Source organism: Pteronotus mesoamericanus, unplaced genomic scaffold, assembly GCF_021234165.1.
Source record: "Pteronotus mesoamericanus isolate MK-2021 breed Mesoamerican mustached bat unplaced genomic scaffold, CSHL_Meso_final contig_130, whole genome shotgun sequence".
NCBI classification, from domain to species: Eukaryota; Metazoa; Chordata; class Mammalia; order Chiroptera; family Mormoopidae; genus Pteronotus; species Pteronotus mesoamericanus.
The window spans coordinates 26,726,225-26,747,958 of NW_026555060.1; the positions used below are offsets into that span (position 1 = coordinate 26,726,225).

Genomic DNA, 21,734 nt, shown 5'->3' on the forward strand with positions numbered 1-21,734 from the left:
CCACATATTCAGCTGCCAATGTGCCAACATAACGACAAATTCAACCTGTTTATGGTCATAAAATGATCTGAGAATCTCTCAAAAGACTTAGAAGCAACTCCTGGGCCAGACAGCAATCTCGGGCTTTGAAAACCGGAGAGAGAGACAGACAGACACAGGCTCAAACTGCCACCTTCTAGAGCTCAATTTCCTACTTGCAAAATAGGAATGTCACAATACCTACCCTGCAAAATGTTCCTGAAAATCATTGATGATTTATATACATATCTTAGCCTTATGGCGGTCCACAGTAGGTTCTAAATCAAGAACAAGTAATATTATAAAGTATTTCAGAAAATGTACCCACAGGAAGGCAGCATCCTTTGAAGTATTAGTAATCAGAATTAGGAGAAACACACACACCAAAAATATTTGGTTGTCAAAGAATTACAACTTTGTTGATGCTAGAAAACATTTTTTAGCTTCTGGGTATACATCATTTTATTGAACAGACAACTAGAAATCAATTTAGATCAAAAGTATCACATCCTGAATAGACCTGAAAACAAGGCATAGTTAGAGGCAAGATAAAGGCCTTCCCATGTCTTCTGAGGCTCAAAATAGTCTCATTTTAGTCACTTTTTATAATAGCTGACACAAAATCTTGGCCCAACTAAAAGGCCACCTATAAAGTTAGACTTCTTTGACAGTGAGAAGAGAAAATGTGTTGATTACAAAGTACCAATTAATTTGTACAGAAACATCTGTAGTATCTGTACGGCAGACCAAAGATATGGCCAACTTTGCCAGATTTTGCTAGTTTTCCTTTTCCAATGACCTCAGAGACAGCAGTAATCTCTGATTTTGCTTAAGTCCCCTTTGCCTTTGGTGACAGCCCTGGTTCCCCCTAATGCAAAGTGGTCTGTTACGTGAGGCAAGGATCCTTAAGACTGGAGGTCACATTCACAGCCTGGAGAGTTTCTCAGAGTCAACATCACTCTCTTAGCAAGAGCAGATGCTGAGTGTTCCCCTGCCTGTTATGGAGGAAGTTCCTCAGCCAATGGGCTCAGATCATGCTTCCCAACTGAACCTTATCATGTCTGATCTTAGTGAACCAAGCGACTTACAACATGAGAAGCAAATCCACATAGTAGCTATGGTGGCTCTGATCTCTTAGATGTCAAGGACCCTATCAGCTGTGTCAGCAGAAATAAGTGCCGGCTTATAAAAGCCCAGGAACAGAATAATTCTGGTGCATCCTGCAGCTGGGCACCACCTGGATACATACCCTATATCCACTGTGCCACCTCTTAAGGCAAAAATCAATGATTCTTCCTCCAAATGGTTTCCTCCTTCAGAGACTCTCCTCCTCCTCTTCCTCCTCCTCCTCCTTTGTTCTCCAGGCAATGTGTGACCTGAGTTTGTCACCTAGTGAGGCCATTAGGTGGCAGGAGCTACAATATTACTCCTCCATATTCATACCATCAGAATTGTTTTGTTTTCTTTAGGCCAAATTTCTGCAGGGCTGGGAGTCCCATCACGTGAAAACCAGCCTTCATATCACGTGGCCAATGCTCATCAATTCCAGCAGGTTAGAGATGGGCTTTTTCGGAACACACACGTGGGGATATTGCTTTTTGCTTTGCCCTGCTCCGGGAGGGAAGGTCTGATCATAAGTTCACGGTTGCTGGCCCATGGACTGCATTTTATTTCCGATCACCATGCAGAAAGAGGAGAAAAAAGAAAATCCATCTTCTTAATGTTGTCCTGGGTACAAAGCATTTTTCTGAAACTTTATATGGGGGCAATGCTGCTTTATGGGTCTTCAGCTGAGACTATAACGCATGAATGTTCTGAGGGAGGAAACATTAGCTGGTCAGTTGTAATGAAGTTCCACTGTATTTGATTCTCCTAGGCAATGAAGACGCACCTGTGGTCAGTTTTAAGTACCGCGAAGCTATAAAATATTTAGGTTGTCATTTCTTTCTCAGTATTAGCTTTACAACAGCACTGTGGGACAGGGGAGAAGCATATCCTATTATGCTTATTTTCTATATGGGGAATCTTGACAAGTCACTTGAGACCTAAGGGGGACATGGAACAAATCAGAAGACAAGCCAGGAGAATACATGAGGCTGCTGCTTAGCAAAGGATGCTTAGCCTTGAACAACGACCTTCTGACCCTTCACTGGAGAGACCCTAGATGCAGGGGAGTCCAACCTGTGGCCCGCAGGCCGCATGCAGCCCAGGATGGCTGTGAATGAGGCCCAACATAAAATCGTAAGTTTACTTAAAACATTATGAGATTTGTGTGCGTGTGTGCGTGCGCTTGTGTGCCGCAATGTATTCAGTGCGTGGCCCAAGACAACTCTACTTCTTCCAGTATGGCACAGAGACGTCAAAATGTTGGACACTCTTGCTAGAGCCATATTCCTAGTGGTTCCGTTCTGCGGCACACAAGCAGATCCTGAGGCAGGGCGTACATCCCTGACAAGCAGAAACAATCCGAGGAGAAGTGATTTCTTACTAAAACCCACCCAACAGCCTACTGACTTAAAATGATTTCTGTATGAAGAAAAAAAACTACGTTTCCTAAATGTTACCTGAAAGAAAGTAAGTTCTGTGGCAAGTGCTCAATAAAGAGGAAAAATGGAGCACTTGTCACAGTGCTTTGCCTCTGTGGCAAGTGCTCAGGGTCAAGGGTCAAAGCTTTGCCTCGACCTCCTATCCACACAGGGTTTGCTAAGGCCCCTCTAGGAAGTGGAAGTGAAAACATGCTCTGAGTGCCCTAACCATACAGAAAAGGAAGAAATACTGCCCATTAGCAGATGTTGGAAGTGATTTTTTGACATCTAAGAGTAAGCGAAAAGGAGGGAAAAAGAGTCCGGAAGATGTGGGCTTTTTGTGAAAGGAAAGAATAATCCTGACAAGGAGCATTATGATGTAAAATAAAAATGACTTCATATTAAGAAATCACTTTGAGAGCTGCCATCGTGTTAGCCAGCATTCGGGCTTTTCAGAGGACCTGTGTGCTGCCTTTAAATCCTGCCACCCAGGAAGGATGGCCGGGTGGACAATGGGAGTCACAGGGAAAGATGTTACCAGCACGGACTGAAGGGAATAATTGCAGTTGGAGGCCTTCTGGTGACAATGTTGAGAATGCAAACACAGCTGCAGCAGAGCCAAATATAGCTGGCCACGACAATGACATCCATAAAGTTAATCACTCTGAAATATGCTACACTTATATTCAACCAGAAAACTCAACACCCCTTCCATAACGTAGGAAGAAGTCAAATACAGTTTTATGCACAGAAACACGCAGCTGCGCCAGTGGAATTTACTACCAGTGATGACCGAGCTGTTCTGATACCGCCCTCCTCTCGAGGCTCCAGTTCTCGGAACTGTGTTGTGGACAGATGTGGCCCCTTCTCCTGACATTTAGACAACTGCTCAGGAACGGATAATAAAATGGGCTTAGAAAAGCCCGATTAATCTTAGAAGTTAAGAGAACTGAAAAGATACAAATCAGGAAAATATAAAAAGATAGAAAGACAACTTCAAAAACAGCTATGCTGTTCATGACCTAAAGGAACCTAGGTTGGGGTACAAAGAGTCAAGAGGGAAGCAGCAGCAGCAGCTTAGCAAAGCAGACATGCATCCTCTATACCAAAGGCTTTCCTTCCTTAGGCTTTCTCATTGCATTTTTCCCTTTTATTATTCCTCCCAGAGTTTTCAAGGAGAAAACATGTCAAATTTCAACCCATATTTGTTTACATGCGTGACACCCAATGTCTCACTCTAGAGATGCAAAGAGAAAAAACAACTGGGTGTGAGAGCAAATGCAGGTGTTCAAATTGGTTTACAGCAACCCACTCCCTCGTAGTTCCATCAAACTTCTGAAACTTTAGCCTTTTTAAGATGTTCAGTTTATGTGCTGGATGTCCATCTGGCACAAAAACAATTTCAAGGACTCCTTTCAGTAGTGACAGAAAGCTACGGGATAATATATATGGATCACATAAAATGTGGCAGCAGCCAGGAATTTGGTCTGGCAGGGACCAGCTGTGTCTACCCAAGAAGAAAATATTGATTTAGGGTCTACTGTCCAAACTTTCCTGTGAAGAGCCTTTCTTTCTGCCTATACTAAACCTGAAAGATCTTGACAGTAGCAACATCTCAACTGTAACTGAGACATAGAAGGGGCCCCCACGTGCAGGTCTCAGCTTGTCAGCCAGTCAGGTATGACAGGATCGTCAGAGTAAACTTCTTTTCACACTTTTAATAGAAGTTACTCTGAAGTTTTGGGCCAAAGAATCAAAACACAGTCCTAATGTCCTGGCCAGGTAGCTCAGTTGGTTAGAGCATTGTCCTGATATGTCAAGGGTGTGGGTTCGATCCCTGGTCAAGGCACATACAAGAAGCAACAAATGAATGCATAAATAAGTGGAACAGCAAATCAATGTTTCTCCTCTCTCTCCCCCCTCCCCTAAATCAATAACCAAAATTTAAAAAACAAAGCAGAGTCCTGAGTCCGATTTCTGCTATATCACTAATTTGAAGTACATCTTCAGTCAAGAAGTGAAACTTCTCTGAATCTTTAATTTTTCAGTTACAATGGTAATAATCTGTAAACACGTTATGTTGTGTAAGAATTTCATAACTTCTATAGCCAAAGACTGTTGAATGTAAAATATTTCAAGAAAGTAAAGAATTATGCCCAATAAGATAGTTTTTCATATATTTTTCCACATATACATATGTACACCCGTGTGTGTATACACAAACACACACCTACATATGTATACCTACTGGCCACAGCCAGATGAGTAACAAAATATTCTGCTTTTCTAGCCTACAGGACCAAATAATTTTGTGTCAGATAAATGTGGTAGAACTTTCCTGCTATCGGCGGGGAGACTAAGAAATGAAGACATAATTCATGGAAAAGGATTAAAATACCACCTTACAATTTAATGAACCTAAGTCAAGTTACGAACTTTCTTTAGAAAAAGCATGGAAAGTAAGCCTTTCAGCATAACATCCTAGAATTTTAGATCCTACTATGGAAGTAAACAACTATTCATTCTTATGGTACTAAAAAAAACCCCCACAAAAACGTTTTAAGCTGTGCAAAAGTTTCGTCAAAATGTTAATGAAATCAGCTGAAATTAATTGCATTCTCTCTAAGGAGTGAATCAACACCATCATTTGTGAGAGTAGGAAATCTTTAGTCCGATTTGAGCCTATAAATGTCAGACAAAGCAGCTGGTGGGTTGTGAGAAGTTATTTCTGTGGTTATGACAGAAAGAGCCACAAACAGTTTCATTGAAAAGAAAAACCTCTTTGACTTCCTTCATTGTTAAGACTTAAAATCAAAACATTCTATACACCTCATTTTTAAAGCACTATTCCCATCACAGAAATCCTATGTATCGGTCACCTGTCTGTATGACACACTGAGCAGTTAACTGAGCCCTCTGCAGAACAGATTTCTTTATTTAAAATCTGACCTTACATAAAAGGCCCCATTAGTCTGTTAGAAAAGTCCAGAATAATAAACTGAAATGCTATTTTAGTCTAAATACAGCCTAAACTTAATTTACATACCTCTTTGGGAAGGGGGGGAAATGTGTCTAATAATTTGCTGGCAAGTTGGCTCTGACATTCATTCCAAGGAGTAATTAAAATTTAACCAAAAACAGAATTTGTACTCATCTGTCATTTTGAAAGCCATATGATTACATATTTATTAGCATCCCATTTTAAATTATCAGCTGATTTGAAAGCATCACTCTCAGTATCGGAACATAATCTACAACTTGCACTTCATAAAGCAGACTGTGCATAAAGCTCTGGGTGTCGCAGAGTAACAGCATAAGTCCCAAACGTACTCACTGGCACTTCAACCGCATAACTGGAATTGCATTTCGATAAAGCTAGTTGGAGTAATCACTTTCTGTTGTGATTTAGGACAAATGGGAAGTGGCTCAAAATCTCCCTCCATGTTTCCCCCCCTTCTTTTAAAAGTCCTTTAGAAGGAGTATAAGGCTCTCAGTAAATGAAAAAGGAAATCCCAAGAGGGGAGCGAAGTTTCCATCCCTTCACATCCACTTTCAGAGCAGGAGAATATTGGATGGCACAATTAAACAGTGATGACGCTGAAGGGGAATAATTATTTGACAATTACCTGAGAGTATCACATTTACTGCGCTAATTGGTTTTTGTTTCCCTCAAAGGTCTTTCCAGGAGTGCACAGCTCCATTTCTCTTAGATTGAGCAAGAGCTTTTTCTTAAGGAAAAATAAAAATACATTTTCTGCACTGCTACACAAGTAGCACACGGCTGGCACTAGCTTCGTTAGATCATGGGTCCCTCCCTCATAGTGGGCACGGGCACAGGGCATGGGCGTGTGCAGATGCCGATGAACTGGAAATCATTAGAACCTTGCCAACACTCCCTTCTGCATTTTCCTAGAACAAATATTACACTGAGAAATACATGACTCTTTTGTCTGTCCTAATGCACAAACAAAAAGCAAAATAGCACCTTCTCCTGAAAAAAACAGAATCCTCTGGTATTAACACTCTGAATTGGAAATAAAGACTAAGTTTGGGTGAAGTTAGGCACAGGAAGTGCAACACATGAATGACATTAATTCAGCTCACTGCAACACGCTGCAAATAGCAAGTTATCGCTAAAATGCAAATATGATAATGGATGTTTATAGTATTGTTTAGCAGTTGTGAGGTTTGTTTTTAATTCACTACAGTGACCTCAGACCCCCGTTGATATTTGGTCTCCCAAGTCTACACGTAAGCCTCCACACATAACTCCACCCAAATTCTGACACAATACCTAGATCATACGTGTGCTGGTTGCCTGAAAGTTTATCAAATTATTTTGTATGCCAAAACATTATCTGTTTTTATAAGAAGTGAATGAGTGTTTAATTTGTAAGAAACAAAGCCAAAAATTAAGGGGTAAAGAAAAAGGAAAATTTGGGGATTTGTGTTAAAAAAAAAATGACAGGAAGAGGGAAGACTGCAGTCCTTTATCAGAGGCCAAGTTTACTGTTACTACTGCTGTTGGGTGGGGGAAATACTGGGGTGAAAAACATTCTAAATCATCACATAAAATCTTTATTACTAGGTTCATATCTGAAAATCCTTTTTTATCTTGTTTTGCTAGTTTCTTGTCCCTTTCTCCCCATCCCAGTTCACTGCATCTCCTCAACGGATGTCAAAGTAATCTCAATCCAGCAAATTAATTATATAGCAGGATTTAACGATAAAATAATACCTCTAATCCAGATCACAGATCACCTTAGTGTTCTAAATGCCAATGTGGTATGAGTTCTGGGTCCCAGGAAGGATCTAATACTAAACTATACAGTGCTAACTAAGAAATCCCACCTCAAAATATATTTTTAAAATATCCTTAAAGAACCATATGTATAGCCTTTCCTTTAGAGTCTCCTCATTTTATTTCTTATGACCATTATGGAATCAGGTGATAGTCTCAGTTATCTCTGTACTTTATTATTTGTAATGGCATTTTCCAAGAATATTTTAAATGCCATCTTAAAAAAAAAAAAAAAGGACCCACTGCTTTTGTCTTTCATTTTGCTGGTTCTTTGTAAACCAAAAAAAAATTTTTAATTAAAATATATTCTCTTTAGTTAACTGAAATATGGAATAACAGTGTAAATTTGAATCAAATTAGGGAGTCAAGTCTGAAAGGCTGGTATGTATTTCCTGTAAAGCTCAATCATTCCCATGTAGCACCATTTTGCTTTTCTTACCAAAAAAAAAAAAAAAAGGCTACCTTGTATTTAGTTCACAGATCTCTCTTTTCTCCCATTAACATGTGAACATGCATTTATATAACACACACATACACAGGCCAACCATAGCTTTCTTGTTTCCTGCCTCTGTGGCACAGGTAAGCATGTAACCTCTTTCAGGATCACCTGTAAAATGGGTATAATAACCACCCTGCAGATCTACTGGGAATGTTAGAGGCTATAAATGAAGTGTCGTGAGCCACAGTAGGCATTCAATCAATGACTCACGGTTTCGTCAAATTAGGGGAGAAAGGGGGAAGCAAGTAGTTATGTTGCCTTCTTAGACTGGTCACATGGCCCCTCTAATAATTTCTTAATCCATAAAACCAGGTCTCACGAGAGGGTCTCTAACGCCCCTTTTCAATTTTAATAATGAAGTCCCTAGAATCAACTTTTAGTTCAATTAGACACTGATAGATATTTCTAGTTATCCTAACTTGGGGGGACTTAATGAACAGAAGGAAAATCCACCAAGTTGATGAATTTACACTCAGAATAACTCTTCTTTTTCAGTAAGGTTACTTACCAATGGCGGGGGAGATTTCATTTTAATTTCTTGGTAGCTTCTTCTCAGCATTTTATTTTAACATCACAAATCTGAACTAATATTTTGTAATTGCATTTATAGCTTTTTCCATCTGTTATTTCTCATTTCCAAGTTTGTTTTTTTTTTTTGTTTAAAAATAAAAAACATTTAAAAACCCTAAATGTGTATCTGGTCAGTAAAAAAAGTGAGACAAAGGAGGAAACACACACCTCCGGCACCAATCCAAAACCAGCGACCCCAGTTTACAACAGACTTTTTAAAAAAAGTCAGTTCCTACTTTATTTCACCATACTTTGTTGTAAATGATATTCTATAATAACACAATGATAACAACACATTAATAGTTAAGATGATTTAAAAGGCCCATTTCCACTTACAGTTTTGTTAATGAATATTTAAAACCCCAAGACTTAGAAGCACATGTACTAATAATTCTGTACCACTATAGAGCCTTCAGTGAGCTGGGCTTTTTAAACACTGGATGGCGTGTGGGGCTATGAAGCGTAATAATTCATCTCCACAGCTATTTGTGTATCTGCCTTGAGGACTCAAACATATTATATCTTACAAACTTATCTAATATACTCTCCTGGGAAAATGACATTGAAAATACATCTTACTGCTTTAAAAAAATCATCACCAGAAAAGCCCCTATGCTTTACTTAAGTTTCTGTCAGAAACAGCCAATATCTAGCCCATGAAAATTTAATACAAAGGGCAATATACCGTACGTAACAACCAGTCTGGAAAACACTGAGTCCACATAGCTTTCTTCTCAATTGTTTGAATATGGTAATAAGAGACATGCTAGGTGGGTTTCAAGTGTTTTCAATTGGTCGTATGCTCTCCCACACACCTCTCTATTCTCTAGCTACTCTCTAATATTTGTTAATTGCAAACTTTTTTGGAAATCATGCTACCACTTTCTCAGGGATAAGGAGACAACTGATAAGATTATCATTTACAAATCCTCTAGTTTTCTTCCTTTTTAAAAAGGTCAATTAAACAATAGTTGACAAACACTGAAGACAATTTAAGTTTGATTCCAAAGAACATCATTTGGAAATAACTAACGTCTGGAAGATAAGTAGGGTAGAAGTTATATTTGGATTTGTATGGATATTCTGTGGCTAAAATACATAGGCTCTATTCAGAGCAAATAGTTTGAACAAGCCACCTACATCCACCTAGTGAAAAGGACAAATTAAATGTTCATAATTTAAATGACAAGAGACAGCACCTTCAGAGACCATTAGCACTTTAAATTCAGAGAGCATTCATTAGCTGGATATATTATGGTCACTTTCATAGCAGGTGACCATAAATTTAAAATCATGGCTGAGCCAATTCTTCAGTTCAGCTCCAGCATTCCTCTAGAGAGGAGAAAACACAGAGAACTTTCAATAGCTAATGTGAAAACATGTATTATATATCTATACATATACATATTTAAGGGGGACAAGACAGAGATCTCTTACAACAAATACCATGGGAATGTTATTAACCAAGATTAATTTCTCCGAGAAAACTGCCAAAAGGAAATTCAATATTTTAATTTATGTTATCTGATTATCTTAGTTGAGATAATGAACCTGATCGCGAGTTAATATCCACTGAAAGGACAATTCGCATGTAACAGATTCTATCATCCTCCTCCCCCATTAAAAAAAAAATTCCTAGGGGCTCAAATAATTGCCCACTGTGGAGTTTCTCAAGAATCTCTCAACTCATAACATTTAACATACAAGAAAAATAGTCTAGCACCTTGGGGGAATTTAGTTGCTAGGGAAATGGATCATAAAGCTCGGAATGGCATGAAAATTGGTAAGAGTACAGTAATGTGCCAGAAAGAATACGGATGTTAAGTCTTACAGTGTGCAGAATAGGAAACATTTTATGTGGACTCTTACCAAGGATAGAAGTCCTTTTTCTCTAGATTGATCGTAGCCTAGATTCACTATCAACATTCTTGCCTGACGGTTGACAATTTCACATATCCGATGTCTAAAATGGACACGGACATTTCATACTCACTTCTGGCAATCCCTTTCCTCTCTGCCCAGGTTTTCTTTTCACAACACGCTGACATACAGACAGATCCTATTGAGGTGACAAAGTTTCTCTTGCCAGTTCAGGCACTACCAAGGCGAACAGCCAGATAAAAACGAGGCATACTTTCCTTAGGAACCCCAGCATTCTACTTCTCCCAATAAACTCTACCCCAGTTTGACGACATGTAAAACAAGCAGAAGCATATTAATTAATAAATTATAGGCTGCGTATCAGACAAAACCACCATGATCACATAAAAATTACCACTAATTTCTGCAACAGAGCACACCTGGCTATTGTAATGCTTTATAATTACCCTCCACCACCACCACCACCCCTTTTTCTCTCTTTCCTCTTCTCTCCTTCCACTCTCCCACTACAGAAAAGGAATCTCTGCAAATGTAAAGTCAGATGAGCAGATAATTTGGTAAGAAGGAATCCTTAAATGGGCCACCAGAGCTCCAACAGCCCCGCATTTCCAATGACAAGAGCGTGCACGCGCGCACTCCACCCCGGGACGCCGCGCCCCGCTGACCGGTCCTCACTCGGTCCCTGTCACGTCCGCAGGCCTGGCTCGCCGGTCCCCGACCCGATTCCGGACCCCTGTCCCCGCGCTCCGTCCGCGGGTCCCCGCGCTGCTCGGCAGGTCAGGACACTCTCCCTCCTCCCCGCGACCAGCGCGGGCTCAGAAGCCCAGGGGAGGCGGCTGGTTCGGAGCCGCCACCCGCGTTCCCAGGGCAGAGGAGCCGCCAAGCTTGCCTCGCTCTCCTCGGGGATCCAGGAAGGCGATTTGGCAGTGGCCGCCCGGCCAGGGGACGCAAGTAGAGCGCCCGCGCGGCCACACGTGCCCCCGGGGCCCCACTCACATTCGGTCGGGAACTAGCAGGCGGCCCTCGACCATCATGTCCGGGAGGAAATCCAGCTTGAAGGCAGAAGTCATGTTCGCGGCGCACGCGGCGCTCGGAAGGCGGGCGGGGGGCGGGCGGGCGGGGAGCGGGGCGGGCGGGCGGCGGCGGTGCGCGCGTCCGAGCGGCCGCGGGCGGCGAGACGGGCAGGGACAGGTGCGCGCGGCCTCCCCGCGGCGGCCGCCGGAGCCGGCACTTGTCACATTCTCTCCCCTCCCGCGCTCCGCCAATCCCCTCCGAAATCTAGCGCCGAGGCCAAGATCTGCGGAGCGCCAGGTGCGGCGAGCGGAGGCGGAGCTGCGCGCCCGCGCGCCGCAGCTTAACCCCTGCGGGCCCGCCCGGGAGAGGGACCTGCCCAAGGCCGGCGGCTGGGGCAGCTGTGCTCACCGGATTTAAAATTAGCCCTACTTTTCCTAGGGTACAGAGCATCTAGAAACGCTCACCGCACTCAGTCTGCCCTGTTCCTCCCAATTCCCCATTTCCACGGCCCCTGGCACGAGGAGAACCGCTGTTAGTTCTTGTCACGGTGTGGCCAAAGCCTAGTTCACCTGCCGGTCAAACCAAACTCCCAAAGACACCAGACTGGAATCATCCCAAGTGTTCGTTTAAATGCTCTCGGTGTGACATGCTGGGCAGTGCACGAACTAACCATACTAACTGAAATAGGATTCATAGTTTAGCCAAAGCGAAGATACCATAAATGGCCCAAGTGAAATTTAGGGACTTATCTCAGAGCTTTAAGCAGAAAGATGAATCAATCTCTGCACAGTTATGCTTCCTTTTGTATCATCTTGACAACACTAAGAAGTATAAGGGACTGAAAGTAAGAAACTAATAAATTACTTTTTCTTTGATAAAGAAAAATCACAAATTTGTCATTTCCAAGTGTTTAATACAATGATTAAAAACCAACAGTGACTTCATCATAGGGTGTTAGGCCTATAATAGCCATGAAGCTTAAATTACCATTTAAGATTTGTGACTGATTTACTGATAGGAATTGTGAAAAATGACAGAATTCCTACTGATAAATAGAAGCAGATGAGTTTGATTTTCCCAGGTGATATGCTCAAATTCTTAAAAGATAAGTAATTTATATAGTGGCATTCTTATTTAGCATTCTCTTTATTGTCTTATTGTTTGGTTATTTGGATGAAACCAAACTTTTCACAATGTCACATATATGTAAGACTACTTCATGGCCTATTTCACATTCTAAATTAACATCATAAATTGCAGAGCAGACATTAATATTAATAGTTTGCCTCCTGGTAATCCCAGTAGCCAGGGGGTTAAACAACTCAGTCGCGTGTAGTTAAATGCATCACTTGTGTTAAATGTATCAAACACCACAATTTGGAGAAAAGAAATCTTTTCTCACCAATTTCTTACGTGATAATGAAAACTGACTAGCTTTAGAGCTTATGAAGGAAAATAGATACTTATATACCAATTTTAAATTCACATACCAATTTTAAATCCAGGCTTAATGCATTGAACAATATGGAGTTAGAAGGTCTGGGGTATTCAATTGAGGCCAAACATACATAATTCACCTGATTTCCTTCTTCAGCTGAACAATATATCTAGCTTTTGACCAACATACTTCTAATTCCAAGACAGTTAATGTAGAACTAGGACTAAACTTCATTTGAAAACATTGCCTTTCTGAGGAACCAGGTCTAGGTTCATATGGAATTGAAAAACAGATGTAATAAAATGAATCCTTATATCCAAAATGCCCAAACTTTTCCTAGTAATACTGGGTTACATTTCTTCCCTACCCCAGCTACTGCAGGCTACCTTTGAAATTGTAAGAATTTTGTTGGTCTTTCAATAATTTTAATAATTAACTGCATAAATGAGACAAACCTTGGCAGTTCTTGGTTTTCCACACATTATTTACATAAATCCCAAATGTATATAATGAGCTGACTATATAACAAATTTATTTTAAAACAAATGAATAGAACCAGTGCCCATAACAGAGGCAGAGCATCACTGCAGTAATCAAAAGGAAAAAATGCTTTCAAATAGCTATGGAATAAAGCGCCATCTATGTCTACGTTCTATAAGCTAGAAAAGGCTTCATTAACGTGTACACTTCTGAAATTTTTATTTTCCCTTTAATTGCATGTGAATTAGTTGGGAGAAGCTGTAGGGAAGCCCTCTTACTGACTTAAGCCTTCTCAGCAGTTTGTTAAATTCTCGCCACCAATCCCTGGAGGCAGTCGTGGATTCAAAGCAGCTTTTAATCATACTATAAGGAGGGTGAAGTAGTGTGTAAGTAGGTCATGGAGAAAGAATTACAAGTGCATAGGTTATTGCCTTATTTAACAACTAGAGTGTACCAGAGTTTCCAAGACACATTTGCTGTACCATTTAAAGTTAGAAGCAAAACTAGGGTCAAACATAAAAGATCACTCGTAAGTGGGATTCAGTGATGGCATGAACCAAGGAAAGCATGCAGTATGGTTGAGTTTAAATAGTTTGGTGGCCAAACTGTAGTAACCGCATAAGCATTTGATGTAGGTACCAGAAGAGAAACAAATTACACACACACACACACACACACACACACAGTTTTGTTTCCATGATATGAGCACATGTACAATAGCCATTTTCAAAAATACAAATTTCAAAAGCTCTTGAGCTTAAAACCAAAACCAAAACCAAAACACCCAACCAAAAGCACCTGATGAAAAGCTTAAATTTCTCATTCCACTGCTTTGACAGAAGGCAAAAAAAAAAAAAAAAAAAAAAATCTGAAAACAACTCAATGGGGCCCCTTTTTAAAATTTTCATGCAGTAATGAGCCATCAGGTATCATGTTTTGGCAGTTTGAGTTATTTGGCAGACAGCTCCAATGGGCTGCTGTTGAGCACTTGGGTTCAATGAAGCTATTTTATAGCCAAGATCTTATCAGCAGCAGTGAAAGAGGATGGGGCCATCAGCAGGCTCCTGTTGTGGACACAACCTGGTTGGTGACTCCACGACGGACCAGGCTTCCTCATAGTTTTAGCTTCATTGTAGAAAAACCTCAAGCTCTTCCCTAGGCCCATCCCCCTACCTTCACTAATTGTCTCCTTTTTTTTTTTTTTTTTTAATCAACTTGCTATTCATTTCCTAAACAAAAGGCAATTCAAGAATTGGAAGCACTTCAAGGGAAAGTTTCTGAATGACCTCATTTTTATATGAGGCCTTCCAAGGCAACCGGGTGCATTGTGCTGTTTCAGCAAACCCCTTTTCCTCTCATTCCTCATCTCAAATGGAGTTTTGACCAGTGGTGATTGTTTGAGCTCTGAATTATCACTGGCATTTTAAAAAAAAGGAAAAGAAAAAAACCTCAGTAGATAACAGAGTGCTAATAAATGCATTTGTACATAGAGTACGCACTGCTTGAAATCAAACAATCCTATTTCTGTCTCCCTACTCAATCAATGAACCAGAACATAGTCCCTCAACTAGAGACCTACCAGCATCTTTGTACAAAGTGTACGCTATAACTTAGAGACGGTTGTCTGATAGATAGTGATTGATGTTTACAACCAAACAATTTTCTTCTCCTGCAGGTAACCCTGCATATTTTATGACAAATCTCCATTTTTTAAAAAAGTGTTCCCTCACATAACCTTATGCATCACAATCTTTTTAAAAGCAGATTATCAGCTATGCGACTATAGATGAACCAGCACTGTTTTGTCTAGTCAAAAAGCCACCTTCACCAAAGGGTTTCCTCCCTCACTTCTGGCTCATCTTTACAAACTAGACTCCAAAATATCTTTCCCCTATCACATTTTCAAATTCAAATTTTATTAACATAGCTGTTTGTTTTTTGCTTTTGTTTTTGTTTTTGGAAGCCCACTGTGCTGAGAGCCATTTGGAACAAGAAATACAGGCCCTACAAGAGGATTTCCCATCATTTCCAGCCAATAAATTTGAAATCCACATGAATTTTAAAAACCTAAGAGAGTACCTGACTTGGTGGCCATGTGTTTGTTCTTGGCTTACCCAGTGTCATTAGCAACTTACAACAACAACAACAACAGCAGCAACTCAGATATTTAAGTGATGCATTGCAAAGGTATCTTTTCTTAATTCCATAAAAGTATCACCTAAAAAAAATAAATGCTTACATCACCAATCATAAGTTTAAAATGTTCACCTTATTATTCCCCCACCCTCTTTGAAAGCTTCTGGAATGAAGATTTTTATCACAGTCTTAGAACGACTTAAGTGAAATTAAATGCCAATAAAGATGAAATCATTATTAAACTCATATTTTACATTTTATGGGAATTTTAAGTAGTCCCTCTCCCTTGAGAACAGCTGCTACTGGCTTTTTGCAATCTTGTATTTTCCTGAATCTGTTTTTAATAGAACAAAAATACATAATAGTGAATTTATCTCCCTTCTTGAAGAGGCCCTCAAACTGAAGACTGTTCTCTGCGTACATACCTTCGCACTCGGAAACGAGGTGCCCCTCTAGAGTTTTCGGAAGCTTCCATTCCGAGGGAATGAAAGGGCAACACTGTGGATCTGTCAGAGCCAGAGCCCACCCAGCTCGTCACTTCCCTCTCTAACTTGCCTTTCCTCCTTCCTTCTTTCTCCATTACACGGCTGCTGACTTCTTTGTTTCCTCCACCCGCAGCTTTCTCTTTCTTTCCCCCTTTCCTTTCTCAGATAGAAGGCAGACAATGCTAGAAGCTTCCCTCCACAGCTGCTTTCTGAAGAGGCAGGTGACTACAAAAGTGAAGTGACTTGGTGGTTGCTTATCGGCCAGAGAAATCAAGTTTGCCTTTGCTTTGACCAAGACTGATTTCTGACCTAGGAACAGCTGTCCCTGGAGTTGGGCTGCCTTCCAGCCATTATCAGGGAGTGGAAGGGGGAGGATGTACGACTGTGTCCCACAAAGAGAGTAAATTAGATGTGAAAATTGGGAAGGAGAAGAATGGAGAAAGGGATGGGGAGATGAAAAAGACTTGTCTGTCCAGCATGGTGATTTGTACACAAAGGCACTCAGGAAAGTAACCCCTGAAGGAATGTTTCAGGGGCCTCTTGAAGATGCCGAGATTTGTCAGACTATACCAGGTACCCTTATCTGGTGCCAGCCTGGCGGCAGGAACAAAATTTATACTTATCAGAATGAGGTTTTTAGTTCTTGGCAATCTACCCTTCAACACTCCCAGCCCCACAAAATGTTCTCCCCAATTGGCTCAGAGTGCTCATCTTACTGTCACGTGCTGACTGCTTGACGATTGACAACAGCTGAGTGGCAACAGCTGGTTGGATACAGTAGCAGGCATAACACTGGGTCCAGAGAGAGAGCAGCAACAGGTGGGGCAAACGCAAAAGACAGGGAAGTTTTAGCCCAAGGGCGGGGTTGCCCAAGACAGACCTTGGCAAGAATCAAAATCTTAACTTGAGAGGGAATTTCTGCAGGTTTGACAGCCCCGTTTCCTTGAACAAATGAATTAAAGTGAATAGGAGAGCAAAAACCTGGGGTTCTGTAGAACAAAATGCGTGAATCTACTACTTTACCCACAATGATGACAGAGCCCCGTCCGAGAGCTTTTGGTTACAAGGATTAGAAGTCATCTGATATGGTGCGTGCAGACCAGACTCTTTAGGGCAAATGCTATTTTCAAACTGAGTGAAAAAGATTATAAGATTTAAGAACCACACCTGTTGGATTCTGCATTTGATTCTGCCACAGAGTTGATGGACACTGGGAACATGTCATTTAATTTTCCGATTCATCGCTAGACCTTTGTCATATGTCTGGCCATCATTTCCTCGTGGGGATGAATGGCTGAAAAAATCAAAACCTACCATGATCCTCAGATAACAATGTGTTAGCCTAATTATTCCTACAGCAATTATATAACCAAGTTATTAAAATGATGTGGAGGTTGAAATACATTAAGGTTTTGAGCACAGGAAATTTATTTTTTCCCTGTAATATGGTTCAACTCTCTAGCCATTTTTAACTAATGATAGAAGTTTTTAAAAAATCCCAAATGGCTTTTTATTTAAATTTGCTTTTGATGCTAATTCTCATGAAGTCCAGTAGGAAAAAAAAGGTTTATTTTCCCTTTTTCTTAAGAAAGCTACCTAAAATCTTCATGGAAAATTAGTGTAACAATCTACCCGAGTTAAATGGAATGTGTTCTCTCTTGTCTTATCTCTACCGCTGAGAGTGAACCTTTGTGTGACCCAATTGCTTAGTCTCTCCATTCTCCCCGGAGACTAATAGCTACATTTGCCCTATTTCATAGGAATATGGCAAGGTTAGAGAGGAGGAGAGAGATAAATGACCTTGAGGATCTGAAAAAGGAAGGTGATGAGGCTCAGGATTTGTTTTGCTTTTTAAAAAATAAAAAAGCCCAGGGTGTGTCTGTATGTGTGTGTGTGTGTGTGTGTGTGTGTGTTTGTGTGTGTGTGTGTGTGTTTTCTCTAAGAACATCTTCCCTCTCTTCTTCACTCACCCATCTTTCAAGGCCCGGTTCAACGCCCCCCTCCTCTGCACGACACCTCTTGGTGCCTTCTGACCCACTGTTCTTTCTGGTTCGTGACTGTTGTGAACTTCTTGACAGCTCATGCTCTGTCCTACATCGAGCACAATGTATCTTTGTTGTTAGATTGGTTATGATTGCAATATGACATATTTTGTCCCTTTCTACAGATAAAAAGGTCACATTTAAGTTTCCTAAAGCTTTAAAATACTCCATTACTCTTTCAACATCTGCTCCCGTTACACAGATTAAAGCCTGAGGAAAGTGAGGCTTACGACGCTTTAATTCAAAGACCTCAAGAACAGGTAGGGACAGAGAGGGGAGTTGTGATTAGAACACAGAAGCAAAAAACTGCTGAGATTTTTTTTTTTGCTTTCTTTTCCCTTTCTTACTGCACAGTTTACAGAGTGGTAACATTAGGAGGTATGTGCACATCAAAGACCATGGTGGAAATGCAGCCCCAGAGGAAAATTTGACTTTAAAGTATCAAACAAATATCCAATTGTTACATACTTTCAAGTTGTTGGTCAGGGAAGGAGTTAGTTGACTTCTAAGTTAGAATCCCTTCCTCTATGAGCTGTGTGTCTTCTAGGCCTATTTCTTATCTCTCTGTGTCAGTTTTTCAATCTTTAAAGTGGGAATAAGAAAACTACCACTAACTCTTGGATATCTATGAGAATTAAATTAGATGAAAGAAACCACCTAGTGTAGTGCCAGGCATAGAGTCGACTGTTAATAAATTTTGATGTTATTCCTTACCTCCAGTCATAACACTCCCATCCCCCAACCTTTGTTTAAACCTGGAACTGGAAGGTGGGAAGAAAGAGAAAAAACTAGCTTAGTCTTATTGTTCTACTGCATTAGAGTTTCCACTGACACTTCCACATGTAAGGCCAGCAGCATAAGCCAGAGGGAAGAGGAAGGTTATGGTTTATAGAGAGCAGGCGCCAAACATCCGGGGGCTTGGAATGAGGAAGTCAATTTCCAGAGAGACGGTCAAAATGAACCGTAACTGCTGCCCCCAGGAACTCATGCCACCCACCTTCAGCCCAGTACACCTCCATCTACAGAGGTACTTCTTAAACCACCTCTGAGTGACCAGTCAGCCATCTCACAGAACCCAAAAGGGAGCTAGGGTCTCAGACCAAGATATTAAAAAAGCACAGCATGGCAAAGACTACTGCATTGCAGGGCCCACAGCCCTTGGATTACTGAGATGGGCAGCTTCACAGGAGGAGTGAGAAGCCTCTGATCCACGACTCTATCAGGCACAATTGTGACCATTCCAGTCGGTGTCTATGCCAGCTAGAACCAGCAGTGCCATCCAGGGGTTTCAGCAGAGGTTTTACTGACTGCAGCTGCCACCTTTCTCAAGATAGGCATTTAAAAAGCTCCGAGTATTGTAGGTTTATCAGCCTTAAAACTTCAAACCTCCAGCTCTGCTTGGCCAAGACGCAAAGCTGGTTGGACGGAATGATTTTATAGGAAAATTCTAGTGTTTCTTTTTCTCTGAGGGCATGCTGGCAAGTCCTGCTTCATAAACTCCAGTGATTCATCATAATCCTAAACAGCCAATCAGGGCGGGTCAACTTGGAATGGGCTGAGGTGGCGGCGCAAGCTGTCCTGGTAATACATGTCATTCTGGGCTAGTGTCGTCCTCTCCCCACAGATGCCATTTCCTGTTAACTCTGATGGTCTTGACATACAAGAAAATGTGCTTGAGAGCAGTCACACAGTCAGAAGGACGCTATGGAGAAGACAAACATACCTGTGCATGATAATTCTTAAAAGATGTCACATAAAGCAGAACACGTTTGGGAACGAAGTGCACCTCATCCCAAATCAGGGTTAACCAGCACATTTCTGAAGTGAGCGAAGATTCAAATACACACACACGCATGCACACGCGCACACGCACACACGCACGTACACTCTCTCCCTCTCTCACATGTATCTGGCTTCCATCTCAGTCCGGTCTCTGTACATTGGAACCATGTGATCAGAAAGGTGCTACTGCTCTAGGACACTTCATTTCGAGTCTTAATGGGCTACAACATTAAAACCTCACATATGCTTTCCTTCCTCTGACACCCTCTTCCCAATGTCAGTTAAGGAAAATGCCATGGATTTTAATCCTCTCTAAACCACTGCTGCCTTGTTTTTCCTGCAGAATAAAAGTCACTGTGAGTTTAGAAAGACTCCCAAAGCCAAGAAACATTAGAGAAGCAATCAATAGTTTTATGAAAGGGGAAATCCCCCAGGGATTACCAAAATGTAGAAAGAAATTCACGAAATAATAAGGATGATCGAAAGCATTATTGCAACTAAACAGACTACTTGTTACTGCCTGAAGAGGTACAGAAAGATGCTTTGGAGCTGGAGGAGATGTCACTAAACAAACTCCAGTCGTAGTGACTTTTACAGAAATTTCTGTCCAAGAACCTAAGTCGGAGATTTCTAATTTCCTCACCACCACGATTATACCAAATCAAGATACGTTTTTCATCTACAAACCCTGACCCGTTGAAAGGGAGCAATCATTCCCACACAGCACTCTTCCTTCTGCGTTTTACCTTTCTTTTCATCAACCTTAGTGTTTCCAGGGTTGTGAGCAATGAACTTTCCATCAGCCACATTTTCACCTAATTAACCCCCCTGATTACAATAATTAGTATTGATTCACTCTTGGAATGACTTCCTACATATTCAAACACAGTGTGTACTTGCTATAAAGTTCCAGATATGAATATTAATCAAATGCTCTTCTTTGTTTTTCAGCCCCAGAGGGGTATTTTGCAATTGTATACACTCATATTAAAATAAGAAAGAAAGAAAAAACGGTGAGGTTTTATTTTAACAAATAAAGGGATGCTAATGCACAGAGGTTACAGATCCTATATTGTGGTCTGCTGAACACATCTACGTGGGTATTTCAGAGGCTTGGCATGTGACAGGACTCGGTGCAATCGTTACTCTATTGAAAGAAGCCATTTTCCCACTTTCAATCTTTTGCTATTCCTTTCCTGTAAGTCTGGGCTTAGAATTAAAATTTACTTTGGCATTTGTTTAGGTCACTCTCGAGGGGGATCATCACATGCAGAGGCTGATGGCAGGATACAGACTAAGTATCCTGTCACCCTTACAGACAAGAGAAAATAGATATGGACAAGTTTGCCAACTTCAGACAATCTCATCCCTTCCCATCAGGCTAAAGGAAAAGGTAGTATGTGTGTGGAATGCTGGAAATGGGGTCTCCAAATTCCGGCTTATAATGGATCAAACCACAGGAGAAGCAAAGTGAGAAAGGATTTCCCTCCTTCTCGGACCTGAGAGCAGAAAGAAGTCCAAACAAATAGATCTCGGGTAAATAACTATAATTCAGTTAAAAATTCAACATGGAGGTTCCAAAGTTACATATATACACACACATATGCATATATTTATATATATAGACATATATGTGTATATATTTTATATATGTATATATATGTTTTCTCAATGTGCTACTGACAGGCAGCTAGGGAGCACAGGAGGCTACTTCCAAACCAGAAAAAAATTGCTTTGCAACCTTTGTTTTGGAATAAAAATTTCCCATGAAAGCAGAATCTAGGTGTGCTGGCAACAGTGGACTAGCTTCGGTTATAAAGCTTCACCAATTACCTTTTATGAGCTCATCCTAAAAGCAATTATTGGCATGCCCGATGGAGTGAGCAGTTCAGATCCCATTGGAAGTAAGAGAACATAATAAGTACGCATTTAAAATCCACTCTATTCACAATGGATAACTTTTAAAATATCATTATGCTGCAGATTCGTTTGGGGTCCACCCGGGCTCTGAATATATTGTCCATAAAAAAATCTATACTTGAGAAGGCAATTTATTTAGCCTG

The 21,734-nt window shown here is 40.9% G+C and overlaps 1 protein-coding gene across 6 annotated transcripts in view; it reads right to left on the bottom strand.

Annotated features, from left to right (window-relative positions):
- The window catches only part of CELF2 (CUGBP Elav-like family member 2), a 496,281-nt gene that overhangs the window by 282,508 nt on the left and 192,039 nt on the right, over window positions 1-21,734 (bottom strand). For 3 of the 6 annotated variants that reach the window (XM_054593832.1, XM_054593814.1, XM_054593823.1), the window contains exon 1: window positions 11,291-11,399. The exons of the other annotated variants lie outside the window; for them this stretch is intronic. In XM_054593832.1, the coding sequence (XP_054449807.1) occupies window positions 11,291-11,364 (74 nt within the window). In that variant the 5' untranslated portion in view covers window positions 11,365-11,399. Of the gene's footprint in view, window positions 1-11,290; window positions 11,400-21,734 lie in introns of those variants that run through there. 6 annotated transcript variants of the gene reach the window in all.